Consider the following 12446-nt stretch of genomic DNA (forward strand, 5'->3'; position numbering starts at 1 on the left):
GTGTATTCGCAACGGCCAGCTTTAGTGTTAACATGTGCAGGGTATCTTTGTGAAAACGTGTACTATCCGCGAAATGCAAAACGGGGGGAGACTTGGACTGGCGGCGCGAAATGCGTGGGCGAGAATGGTGGCAGGGTTGCTTGACAGAGCGGCCTGTATCGCAGCTCAACCTGTTGACAGGACCCTCATGGTAAACATGGAGCCAGAGGAAGCGGATGAATGTGCCGAAACCACAAAGCAGTTCTTGGACAAACAACGGGACAGCCTGCAGAAGGCCGTGAAGGAAATGGGTCAGTGATATATACTATTACCAATGAGTAGTTTTGCGCGAAGTCGTGCGAACCCACAAGCGTACAAACATGATGCCACCCGTTTGACATCGGCCGTCGGTGATGAACCTACGCACGCGTTGAAGCGCGTCGCCTTGCATTGGACGTTGTCCGGAGTTAACAAGCCAGATGATGAGACCTCATTTTCATCGCCGGGGATTCGAATAATGCAGCGAGGCGATCGCAGACAACGTTCGCCTGAAGCTCTTCTACCACACCATCGCCGCGAAAGTCGCACGTCCGACAGCCCACACCCGCCCTCATGCCACACGCAACGCGCAATGAACCAATCGAGGTTGCCTAAAAGTCGCGCGCTAGCCGAATACTTTACCTTCACCGTGGGAAATCTTGATGACGTAGCGAGGCGGGCGCATATATCGCTTTGCGCAAAGCTCTTCGACAGCACCTTCGCCAACCCACCCTCGCCCTCACCCCCATCCCACACACAACGCGCGATACAACAAGCCCCCGATCTATCTCTGTCGCATGAGAGTCGCGAAGCCGTCTGCGCGTAATCCGAGAAGATGAGACCTGCGCCCCCGGCATTGCGCCGGTGCGGTATAGTGCCTAGCTCTTGGAGACAAGACAGAGAGGTAGCTTTGCGCAGTTGAAAGTCTCAGGCCCTCGTCGCATGTCTGACCTTATGACTTTGCGGCTTCTCATCGACAACGCGACAAGACAAGAGGCTTTTCAAGACAGCGCGCGCTCGATCAAACCAGTCTCGTCGACCAGGACTGGCGCCTGCACACTCGCCATGCCGCATCGCTTCGCTGTCGCACGTTCATCGCCTGGCCGTCGACATTGCTGTCGCCCTCGCCTACCCACAACCTCGCTCGAACTCACACTGATTTGCGCGAGGCGTCTTACATGGCGCGCGCTCGTCATCAGGATACTGCTCGCGCGCTCTTCACATGCGACCCGAGCGTCATCGCCGACACTTGCCTCGCGGCCCTTGGGGCCTTTCTTGACGCAGCCATCACGACAATTCTTGCTTGCCGCTGGAGCTCTGCCTGATCCCTCGAGGACACATGTCCCACACATTCGGCCTCAGACGCGCCGACCGCTTTGTTGTCGCTACAAGGACGTCTCTTCTCCCAGCCCCAACAGCGTCTTGCCTCGGCGCCTACGTCCTCATTGCGCATCGACAAGAGTGCAATGACTACTCCGCTTTGCGCCTGATCGTCCAGCGCGTCGCCAAGACTGCAGAGTCTTCGTCGTCGTGAGTATCCCCAGGCATCTGCCCGAACCACCACCACCACCACCACCACACCCCCATTCTCACTCTGTCGCTCGCTCTGGTGGATGCTCGTCGCGCTGTTGTAGCTGCTTCGGAACCTTCTCGCGCACTGTAGCTCTTCCATGCCAACGTCGCAGCCGCCTGCCCGTCGCAGCGCAATAGCTCCCTCAACAGCACTGGCCCGGCGCTCGCAGACAGGCGATCAGCTACGGATCCACATCATCTGAACCACCGCGCCTAGAGACTGTTGCCTGGCCTTCACCGATCACCGAAGCTTCTGGTACGCGGCTTTGAGCACCAGCCACGCTGTCGCGTCGAGCTGAAAAGCTTTCTCACTTGGCCCTGTACCTTCTCTTCAACACCAACCCCACCGCGTCGCAATCGCTCTCTCGAACATGTCGCAACTCGGTGCAATGCCGACACGGACTACCATATTGTCGACGACGAAGGCGCATCGTCGCACCGGTTTGCGCATCGAGCTCGCGCACATTCTCACGCGTCCACCAATTGCCATCATCCACAGCAGCTTCGCTGAGCTCTTGCTCCCACGACTCAATTGTGAAACTACGTCTTCGGTCGCAAGACCTCATCTTCACGATAGAGAACTTGGTGAGACAACAACGCAGTCGGCGGCGCGCGCTTACCGCCCGGACAAGGGCGCACAGAGCTCGCGCAGCGGCAGCATCATGACTGTCACACTGGATTTGTCTGTCAGCCCATGTCTGAGTACTGTTGTATGATGGTAACTAACGCTGTCGCAGTTCAACCACTGGAACCACTTGAGTCCTGTCGACGCCATCTCGCGTCCGCACCCAGTGATGGCTCTCATCAATACTGTCGTCGTGTCGACCCATCACTCAACGCGGAGCGGTGCGCTTACTTGCGCCAGCACAACTGAACACCGACTGACCTACACCCCCACCTTCGCGTTCCACCCAGGCGAGCGCGATCCCACCTATCGACCCCGACAAAGCCCAGCGCTGAATTCTTCCTCTCTCAACTCTTCACGCCATGCGACATTCTGATTCGCGTTCGTGTCGCCGGCCACCATGCCTCGTCGACTATTTGGGTTCTTTCACGCCAAAGCCAGAGGCGAAAACTGGTGGCAAAGAGTTGCAGAGCTCTCAGCTCAAAAAGGTTGCATTCATCGTATCTCTCTTATGGCCCAAGTTTTGCTAACGCCATGACTAAGCTATATTCTCCTCCACCCGATAGTGTTGGACCTCAGGTCTTTGCTCCAACATGATGTCCAGCCACAGGTTGACCTTGGCTAGGGCAGCTGCAAATGCAGGGTCCCCAGCGATAGTGTGGCGTTCTGAGAGGAGTTCGTACGCCTCTACTGCTTTGTGGTAGGCGAACTCGGCGTAAACGCAGATGAAGCCACGCTTTTTGAGATGGTGGCAAGCGGGCTTGACATGGCGGGGGAAGGCGTCGGAGGTCTTGTAGTTGCTGCAGGGTGTGCAGAAGATGCCCTACAAGGTTAGCTTTTTTCTTCTTGCAGGTAGTAAGGCTTACTAGTTGCTTAACGTTGGCAGGGTTGGTTGAGTTGTCCAGGTTGTTGGTAGGTAGGATCGACATGGTGGCTTGCAGTAGTGTGTTTGAAGTGGTGTGAGATGGGATGGGAGCAGCGGCGATCGAGTCTTTTTGAGTATAGACTTGTGGCCACATCTCTGCTAGCGAGCGTTAGTGAAATCTGGCTTCAACCAATAGGCAACAGGTCATGTGATCCCTATGAACCATGGAAAGGTCAAGCTTCGAGCGACAAGATAAAGAGGAATGGCGTGCACGGTCCATGTCGATCCCTCAAAGCAAGTATGTGTCGAAGGACATACATGGTGATGAGGTGTTGTGTTGGTAATGATGGAAGTCCAAGTGCTGTTGATGGAAGTCCAAGTGTTGATGAAGGAAGAGTCCAAGTACTGATGAAGGAAGAGTCCAAGTGTTGATGAAGGAAGAGTCCAAGTGTTGATGAAGGAAGAGTCCATGTCTTGATGAAGGAAGAGTCCAAGTCCTGATGAAGGAAGAGTCCAAGTACTGATGAAGGAAGTCCATGTCTTGATGAAGGAAGAGTCCAAGTCCTGATGAAGGAAGAGTCCAAGTACTGATGAAGGAAGTCCAAGTACTTATAAAGGAAGTCCAAGTACTAATAAAGGAAGAGTCCAAGTGTTGACCAAGACAAGGTGAGTCAAGGTGAGGTCAAGTGATGAAGAAAGAGAATCCAAGTGTTGGTACAGACTGGACAACTAGGTGTCGAAGGACCTCCATGTTGGGTAGATGCTTTACTAAGAAAGCGAGTGCGGAGTCGCGGGGATGGGGCGGACGGTGAAGGCCTTGGTGAATGTGGGTGGTCAGTCAGACCATGTCTTTGATATCGGGTTGTGGTGCGCCGCGCGATTGTTCGTACGGGCTCGAGCGCATCTGAGTAATGTGTTGAGCGCGGGGGCAAGATAGTCGATTTAATTGTTGCGCGGTGGGTGTGGTGGGGAGTAGAGGAGACGGTTGAAAAAGCTGGGAGAGACTTTGTATATAAACGACGGTGACGGGCTCGGTAGCGAGGCCTAGCGTGGACCCTGACGCTTTCACGGTGAGCGCGTGAGCGCGTGATGGAAGGCCATGGAAGATGATATATGATTGTTGCGCGGCGGGTGGGATGGGGTGGGATGGAGAGGAGACGGTCGACAAGGCTGAGAGGGACGCTGCATATGGATGATGGCGACGGGCTCGATAGCGCGGCTTCGCGTGGCCGCTATTGCCTTGAAGGCGAGCGCGTGGTGGAAGGTGGGATTTGATTGTTGCGCGGTGGGTGTGGTGGGGTGGGGTGTAGAGGAGACGGTTGGAAAAGCTGGGAGGGACGTTGGATATAGACGACGGCGATGGGCTCGGTAGTGAGGCTTAGCGTGGACGCTGCTGCCTTGACGGTGAGCGGGCGCGTGATGAAAGGTGACATGTGATCGTTGCCGGCGCTGTGTTCGAGGCGCTGTGTTCGAGGCGCGCAAATCGTCGTTTCGTCGAGGCGAGCTTTGAGGCAATCGGCGGTCGCGGCGGCGTTATCGGTCGCCAATGTTGCGCTGCGCAATCGAAGCAGTGAACATATGCGCCTGATCTTCGGTGAAGTGACGCGAAGAAGAGCTAGTAGAAAGTGACATTGCCGTGTGCGAGGTGTGCTGCGCGAGGTAGGCTGCGCGAGGTAGGCTGCGCGAGGTAGGCTGCGCGAGGTAGAGACCGAGTGGCGGGGACTCAGAGGACGACGAATGGCGGTGACGGCAAGACGAACTGGGCAGCAGCCTTGGACGCGCTTAAAGGTCTGCGCCATGGAAGTAATGGTAAGGCTCTGGAACCTGCGACAGTCGGCGGACTTGTACATCGATGCTGCGACAGTGGAGCAGGGCGTGCGCCTGAGCAGGCGTGTGCTCGAGGATACGCTACAGAAAGCAATCGGTAGAAAATATAGATCGCTGCGCAGACACCTTCATAGAAAAGGACGAAGGCGGTTAATGCTCAGTGAAGCTGCGGCGAAAGTCAGTCCAGGCTGGAGGCTCAGAGTGTAGAGGTAGAGGATTACCAGCCGTAGCCTAGAGAGGCAGCCGGAAGCGCCTGAAGTGGTGTAATCTCGGAATACGAAATGCCAGGATAGTCCTGCCTGTTCGCGCCATCGAAGCGAGGGCGAAGTCTTGAGGGCCGGCTAGGTGTGTGGTGAGGAGCGCACGCTGACAAGTCGTGCGCCGATCGAGTCGCTATGGTGGGTGACGTGGTGCCATGGTGTGCATGCGAAATGTAATCGCCGGAGCGCGCGCGCAGTCGAGGCGGTCTTGGATGTGCATAGGTCCAGGGATATCGCGAGACGTAGATGTTGGCGTTGAGACAGCATGGCGAGCGCGAAAGTCTAGGCAAGAGTGTGGGTTAAAGTTACGATTGCGGGGAGATTGGCGCAGACGGGCGTGTATGGAAGCTAAGCTCCATTCTGACTAATGCTCTGGTGGTACCCCGGGGCCAGCGACCGTGGAACGTACAAAGGACAGCTGGCAAAGCGAAAAACCCTTAACTAAATTTCGCTCACTTCTTCTGGGAGTGTTTTATCATCCCTCTTTCGCCCAAGCTTAATCTTCACGAAGCATCCCCCGACTCGGCCATCATGAGTGCAGCGGTATCCACGATCCTGCCTATCGAAGCTGACCAGTCCAAGCCGGCTGCTGATCCCAGAGATCTCCTCCTACACTCGATCTATGAGCCAGACCGCGATATACAGGGACTCACTGCTAGAGAGTTGGAGATAATCTTCCAGGCATACAAGAAGAAAGATCTGGCAAATGTACCAGTAAGAAAAGCTCCCTCGTACTCAGAAGCTGAGCAATCAGCGTTGGAGCTTTGGAGGCAGCAGGTCAACCACCATATGACGATGCGCATCTCACGTTATAGCATGGGTTGCGTATCCAGGCAACATAAAACCAGTGTGTCGCCGGCGCCCCGACCGATCAACCGTACAGAGCATCAGGTGTTCCAGATTCCAGAACTACTGGACCTGATCCTTTCGTTCGCAGGTCCACAAGTTCAAATCCGAGCGCAACAGGTCTCAACTAACTGGCGTTTCTCTGCGATATCTGTTATATCAAACCCCAAAAATATGGAAACATTCCGTTCTCTGGCACCTCTTCCGCCCGTTGAATACGGACAACTTCTCGACGATACCACCAGATCTCTGCCAGAGCCAGATTCACAGCAAATTGAGCAGTTCGGTCTTCATGTTGATCACATGGTCAGTTGGTGGCGTAAGTTGTATCGGCGGAGATATGTGTACTTCCCAGCCAAGCTGGCACAACGGGATGATCTGCCAAATGGGATTGCTCAATCTCTCAACGAATTGGATGTTGGTCAGCGTCACGGCGACTACCACGGCAGCATACACACAGTATCCCGTACTACAGACCTCTACTGGCTCGACCTGTCGCAATTTCAGATCAACCCTTACTTCGACCTATTGTTCTCAGAAAAGGGCCGTATGCTACATCGCCTTGGTAGATGGGAGATTGGCCTACGTTCTAACGCGACATCTGAGACACTCGTCCTAGACGACTCGTCGTCGGAGAAGCTGCTGGTTCAAGCAGTTGGATCAATGCACATCACAAACCCGCCTTGTCGAAGTCTAGGTATATACTGCTACGACAACTGCGTGTTTCCGATGCACGGCACGCACATATTACTCAGGAGGATTCGCAACAGCAACGGTATACGAGTTGCTGAGCTTCTTGATGCTCTCCAAAGTTGCGCACCTCAGTTACTGACCAAATGGGTCAAGTGCGCCGAGCACCTCCGCAGGAACGTGACAGAGACAGGACACTGGGTCGATAGTGTTTGGCTGATACCGGGCACACCGAGGTTTCGCATACATCTAGATAATTGCGATATGTCAGACGAGGTATCATATGCCACCGCTGTCTGGACACCGGAAATGGCAAGAGATGCCGAGACACTCATTGGTGCTTCTCTAGGATACCAAGCTCACATCACCCGCACCGCCTATATGTCAGCGGAGCCGCCTAGAGCGACGAAAGAAGGCGAGTGGCTGCCTGAGGAGCTCTTTGAGCCAATGAAGACCGAGTGTGGACGTTCAAATATCAACTGGGATGCGTGAGAGTTATGAGAATTCGTACGGTTCTTCGATGCATCACTGGCACGCTACTATTTTCCTTCATTTCTTTCTCCTTAAAACAGGCATACTCAGCTCGTAAGCTTCATTTTCACACACGAGGTGAACATATGGGAAAGCCTCCTTGTTCCAACTTAGTTACAATATAGATCTTCAAAGTTATTGTTTTGATCAATGACAGATGGGATTCTCCCGTTTCACTCCTAAATCAACAATGATTCGGAATCAGACCTGGAAGATCTGCCATCCTCTTAGCGGTATGCGTGATTTCACTTTGCCACTCTTGACCTTCCCCAAGCCTAGCATCAACATAGCCTCAGTCCGTTGGTAGCTGCAGCATCTCTGATTTGATCGATAACTCCTGCAAGTCTTAGGCTAATCTCACACCCTTTCCGGCACACCAATTCGACGCTGGAAACACCAGTGATTCCATGCAGTCGATGCGAACTGGCACTCCCTCCCATCGTCTGGCGCATCTCTCAAACTCTTCGCGAAATCAGTCCTTGGGTGGAACTCGCTGCAACGGTCGCACCACAGCATCCCAGGCAGATCCCAGCTTTTGTTCTCGAGCATCAGTCGAGAGGCGAAGACATCGCGCCTCATGCGTCGCCAGTATACCAGTAGGGCGGGTTGATCGAAATAACGTCGGCGTTGCAAGATTGCGGTATGCTTGCAAGTACGAACGAGCGTTAGAAGGTCGGGGAGAGGGAGGTACATGGCGATTTGCTCGAGAAGCTCGTTAGGTAGACGGTATAGTGCAGACTCTCGATGATTGCGGTTCGCGATGCGAAGGTATTTCCTTTGTGTCCTGAGATTGTGCCACCACTCTATAATCGCTTGCAGATATGAATTATTTTCCTCCAAGCAGAAGTGTCTTTCATCGCGAGATTCGATAAGATTGCCGTGGGTACGCCTTATGGGTGCGACCCTGCCTGACGAGGTTATGGCCGCCCCTGTCGTGATGATGTTCATTGCCGCGAATGTAGCCATTATGTTGAGGCAGATAATTTGGGGGTGTCGATAAGATATCCGAGGAGAGACTTTCCGGGATCGTATGGCATGCCTATTTTATCAAACAGTACTGTCGGTTCATACCACCAACCTGCTTACCATCACGGGATCTCTCAGTTGCGGCTCCACATCTGCTTCCATGGTTATGACTTGGGTTGTCAGGGTTCCAGTGGCTCGTTGCTCGCTACCACCTCATGTGAGGAAATAATTGAACGGGTCTGTAGCCTACATTGAGATAGAAACACGCAAAGCAGGCAACCTAACGTCGATGTAGGCTCTAGGGCGTTTAGTTCCTCTTTCTTGAATGAAGAGCTATGCTTCATCGGCGGATCGCTCCGCACTTCTACATAGTGCGGAAAGATGTGCGTGTCTTGCATCGGAGCTATGTGGGCGATGACCGGTCGTTAGACAGACCTGAAGACAGCTTGAGCTAGTAACGACCAGGCAAGCGCGCGTTCGCGATATGACAAGTGACAGTGAACACGGCGATTGCAACATTTCACCCTGCCGAGGGTGGTAGAGTAGACGTGCCAGCTAGTACAAGCAGCTGCAGAAGTGCGCAGCTCCAGCGCTACGTGCACTAACGCAGGCGCAGTCGTAGGCCGGCGTCATAGATTCCACCGCCGACAGCGTTGCCGCTCGCGAGAGAGCTCTGAGAGCGCCATCAGCGCTTGTGAGCAGGTGACATTAGACTGTGCGTGACGGGAACGTATTGTGCGGCTGGCAAAGATTTCTAGGAGTTGGGGATTGCGACGCCGCGATGGGTGGAGGCTTCTGTGGAGCGACCGCGGGGGCTGGTCTGGCCCCAGGCGCATCCAGATGTCCGGATGTCGGATCTCTGTGCTAACCCGAATTCTAGTAGCTAGCGCCAAGGCTCCAACAAGCAAACCACAGGACTTACGAAGGACAGCTGGACAAGTTCAACCTCTCGCAAACTGTCTTCTGCGACTTTTAAATTCTGCCTATTCCTGCGGCCAAGGAAAGACGGTCGACTCTTCACCTCACTCGACACATCATGGGCTCCGTATTTTCCGCAACACCATCAAATGAGATTGTCGATGAATTTAGTCTCTCTGTCTTTCGCGCTCGAGGCCGAGGGGTCATTTCGCGAGGGTACTTTGGTCAATTTAGTTTCCCTCTCACCCCCAGAGATTATTTCCTTTTTTCTATTCACCAGCTACTAGACAATCCGGACACTCTCGAGCAGTCACACCGCAATTTCCTTCACGTAGTGAATGACACACGCGACTGGCTGAACACGCCTCCAGAGGCGCACCCATCCTATTCACAACAAGAACAATCAGTGGTAGAGCTCTGGAGACTCCAGGTTGGCGATCATGTCAATGCCCGCATAGCCGCATATCGTTGTCGCGAAAAACACACGGTGCAGACTGCGGACAAGCGGCGCCCCCATCACCGCTCTGAACACAAAGTATTTCAAATTCCTGAGCTGCTTGATCTAATCCTCCACTTTGCCGGGCCCGAAGCCCAGGTCCGCTCGTTGGTCGTCTCGACAGCATGGCTGGCTTCTGCGCTCTCTGTCATAGGCAGCCGTAATAACAACGATGCGTTGCCTTTTCTATCAAGCTGTGTACCCATACAATATGGGCAGAGCATCGAAGACGACATCTTGGCGCCCGTAAGGCCCAGTGCTGAGCAGATTGAGCAATTCAACTTGCATGTTGCAAGCACGCTCGATAAGCAGAAATGGAAGCAGTTCAAATGGATCTACTTTCCAGCTCGCTTCACCCAGCTGCGCGACCTTCCAGAGACATCCGTCCATTCTCTCTTCGACTTGAATCGCCGTCAAGCCAACGATAACTTCCATTACCCACCCCAACTAGAGCCTCCCTACTGGTTAGATCTCAGTCAGCTCGAAATAAATCCTTACCTCTGCTTGCTGTTTTCGGAAGAAGATCGCATCTTGCAGCGCCTAGGTCGCTGGGAGATCAGCATACGCACCTCTCCCACGCTTGACACCCTCTTGCTCAACTCTTCGGTCTCAACAAAGCTCTTCATAAAGGCTATATCATCTATGCAGGTCACACACCCACCATGCCGGAGTCTGGGGATATATCAGTATAGCACAGATGAATTGACAGAATGGGGATTATATGCGCCATGGGGAACCCATGCGCTATGGACAACCCATGCGCTCATGAGGAGAATTCGACGGGATGATGGAATCCGCGTCGCTGACCTCCTGGACGCATTACACAGCCTCGCACCCGAAATGCTGTCTACATGGGCCCAGAAGGCAGAGCAACTTCGCAATAACATCAAGAGCGCGCACTGGATAGATGACCATTGGAAGATACCTGGAACGCCGAGATTTCACATTCACCTAGAACACTCAGATATGCCCGACGAGCCTTCACCAACAATGCCGAGGGATATGGAGACAGATACGGAGACAGATACGGAGACAGATACGGAGACAGATATGGAGACAGATATGGAGACAGATATGGAGACAGAGATGGAAGACGTCCTGGGCCATGCAGCCCACATCACTCGGCCAGCTTACATCGCTGCAATACCATTTAGGGGGTCAAGAGAGAGGGAATGGATTCCAGAGAAGCTGATTGAGCCCATGAAGAGCGAGACGGAACGGTGGCCGATTAATTGGGACACCTAGACTTAGGGCCTCAAACTCGCATGTTTGATCGACGTTCTCAAAAACAGCGCGGCGTTGGGCCACAATTCTACTGTTTCCTCTCCTGGTTCCACGGCTTCGCATACGTTGCATGAATCCTCCGGTCTTCCTGTGCCATCCTGCAATGCCAACATCCACCGAGGCTCGCTGCTGAAGTATCATCTTATCAAAGTGTAATAGTAATCAATATCCCATCGTGCGCATCTTCTTTTTAAGATCTGTCTTGCGAAAAGCTACCGCTCCAGGCTCACCCATATTAAGGGAAAATCTGGACACCTACCTTTACAAAGTGCAATTATAAGGAAGAACTAAGAAGGCTGAGTTGCCTTACCATGTTACAGAAATACTTTTGAAATCAATGTAGGCTGCAGGGCACTTCTCCAATTCTTACCTCAAATGAGGTGGGTTCGTAAGCGCGATGGCGATGCAGATTATGAAACATGCTTCAAAAAAACGACCCGGGATGAAGTCGTTCGAAAATTGAGGATGTATTGCTACTCACCACCCATACTTTATGCCCAACCCTCACCCTTACACTCGCAACGTCACGCATCGCCTCCCAGCATTATCATTACCCGTCCATCACTCGCATACCAACAACCAACCAATACCAACGCACTTCCCAACCCCAAACCCCGTCAAAACCACACCTCAGTCGACCAACTCGGCACCGCAGCCTTAGTCACACGCTTCTGTGCCGGTCTGACAGCAACCCGCGGGTTCAGCACACGCCGATCAATCGTACCATCAGTCATTGCGCCCCCTTCCACATCAGCCGACGAGGAACTAGGCAAGAGCATCGTTTTAATCCGCGAAAATAGCGACGGCTGTGGCGATTCTGGGCCGTGCTCTCCTTCTATCTTTGGCGACAGGTCATGTGGTGCCGGGCCATTACTCGGAGGCGTACGCAGGGGTGAGCGAGACGAAGGGATGGCCGTTGACCCAGGAGTCAGGGCCGGAGACGGTGTTGGCTCAGGTACAGGTGGTGTCGCATGTGGTGGTGGGGGCGTGGGCGGACTGATTGGCGGTGTTGGGGTGGAGGATTGTAAGGGCGGCGGGTTGGTTGGCGGCACGGACACCGAGGACGAGAGTTGGGGACGCGCCACAATGCTTGTGTTGGGAGGGAGAAGCGAGGCTTCTGTAGGTGTGGTAGTTGGGACGCGCGGTGATAGGCTTGCATCTTGCGACGGGGAGAGTGATCGCTGCACGGGCGCGGTAGAAGTTTCCTCTTCTGCGGTTGGCATTGGTGCTGGCTTGGTTAACATAGCCGCTGCTCTGTCTCTGAGATCGTCGCTTGGTCTAGGGCTTGCTTCTGGTATCGACTCCATGTACGTTATTTGCCGACCGAGAATGGTTGACGTCGGCGTCGGCGTTGGATCATCATCAATCACTTGCTCGACAACAATTGGACCATTCTCAGCATCATCAGGAAAAGGTCCATCGTAGACTTTACGTCGTCTGAAGCAACGGCAGCAGCACAGCATCGAAAGTAAACCTCTGTATATATTCATTCAGTAAAAGGTAGGTCTGAGAAGAGAAAGCGCGGCCGTAACTATAAGGTGATGTTTG

General features: G+C 53.6%; 3 protein-coding genes across 3 annotated transcripts; 2 read left to right on the forward strand and 1 right to left on the reverse strand.

Annotated features, from left to right (window-relative positions):
• Positions 1-2753: 2753 nt before the first annotated feature.
• Positions 2754-3144, reverse strand: J4E83_005324 (uncharacterized protein; the record flags this gene model as incomplete). Its single annotated transcript, XM_049332243.1, has 2 exons — positions 2754-3038; positions 3082-3144. 2 exons carry the CDS (start codon positions 3142-3144, stop codon positions 2754-2756), a joined length of 348 nt encoding a protein of 115 aa, XP_049188694.1.
• Positions 3145-5698: 2554 nt separating this feature from the next.
• On the forward strand, positions 5699-7195 carry J4E83_005325 (uncharacterized protein; the record flags this gene model as incomplete). The annotated part of the gene is made up of 1 exon (XM_049332244.1): positions 5699-7195. The coding sequence occupies one exon, from the start codon at positions 5699-5701 to the stop codon at positions 7193-7195; it is 1497 nt and encodes a 498-aa protein (XP_049188695.1).
• A 2041-nt stretch (positions 7196-9236) lies between these two features.
• Positions 9237-10859, forward strand: J4E83_005326 (uncharacterized protein; the record flags this gene model as incomplete). The annotated part of the gene is made up of 2 exons (XM_049332245.1): positions 9237-9245; positions 9399-10859. 2 exons carry the CDS (start codon positions 9237-9239, stop codon positions 10857-10859), a joined length of 1470 nt encoding a protein of 489 aa, XP_049188696.1.
• Positions 10860-12446: the final 1587 nt, after the last annotated feature.

Source organism: Alternaria metachromatica, assembly GCF_023757995.1.
Source record: "Alternaria metachromatica strain BMP 0045 chromosome Unknown scaffold_10, whole genome shotgun sequence".
NCBI classification, from domain to species: Eukaryota; Fungi; Ascomycota; class Dothideomycetes; order Pleosporales; family Pleosporaceae; genus Alternaria; species Alternaria metachromatica.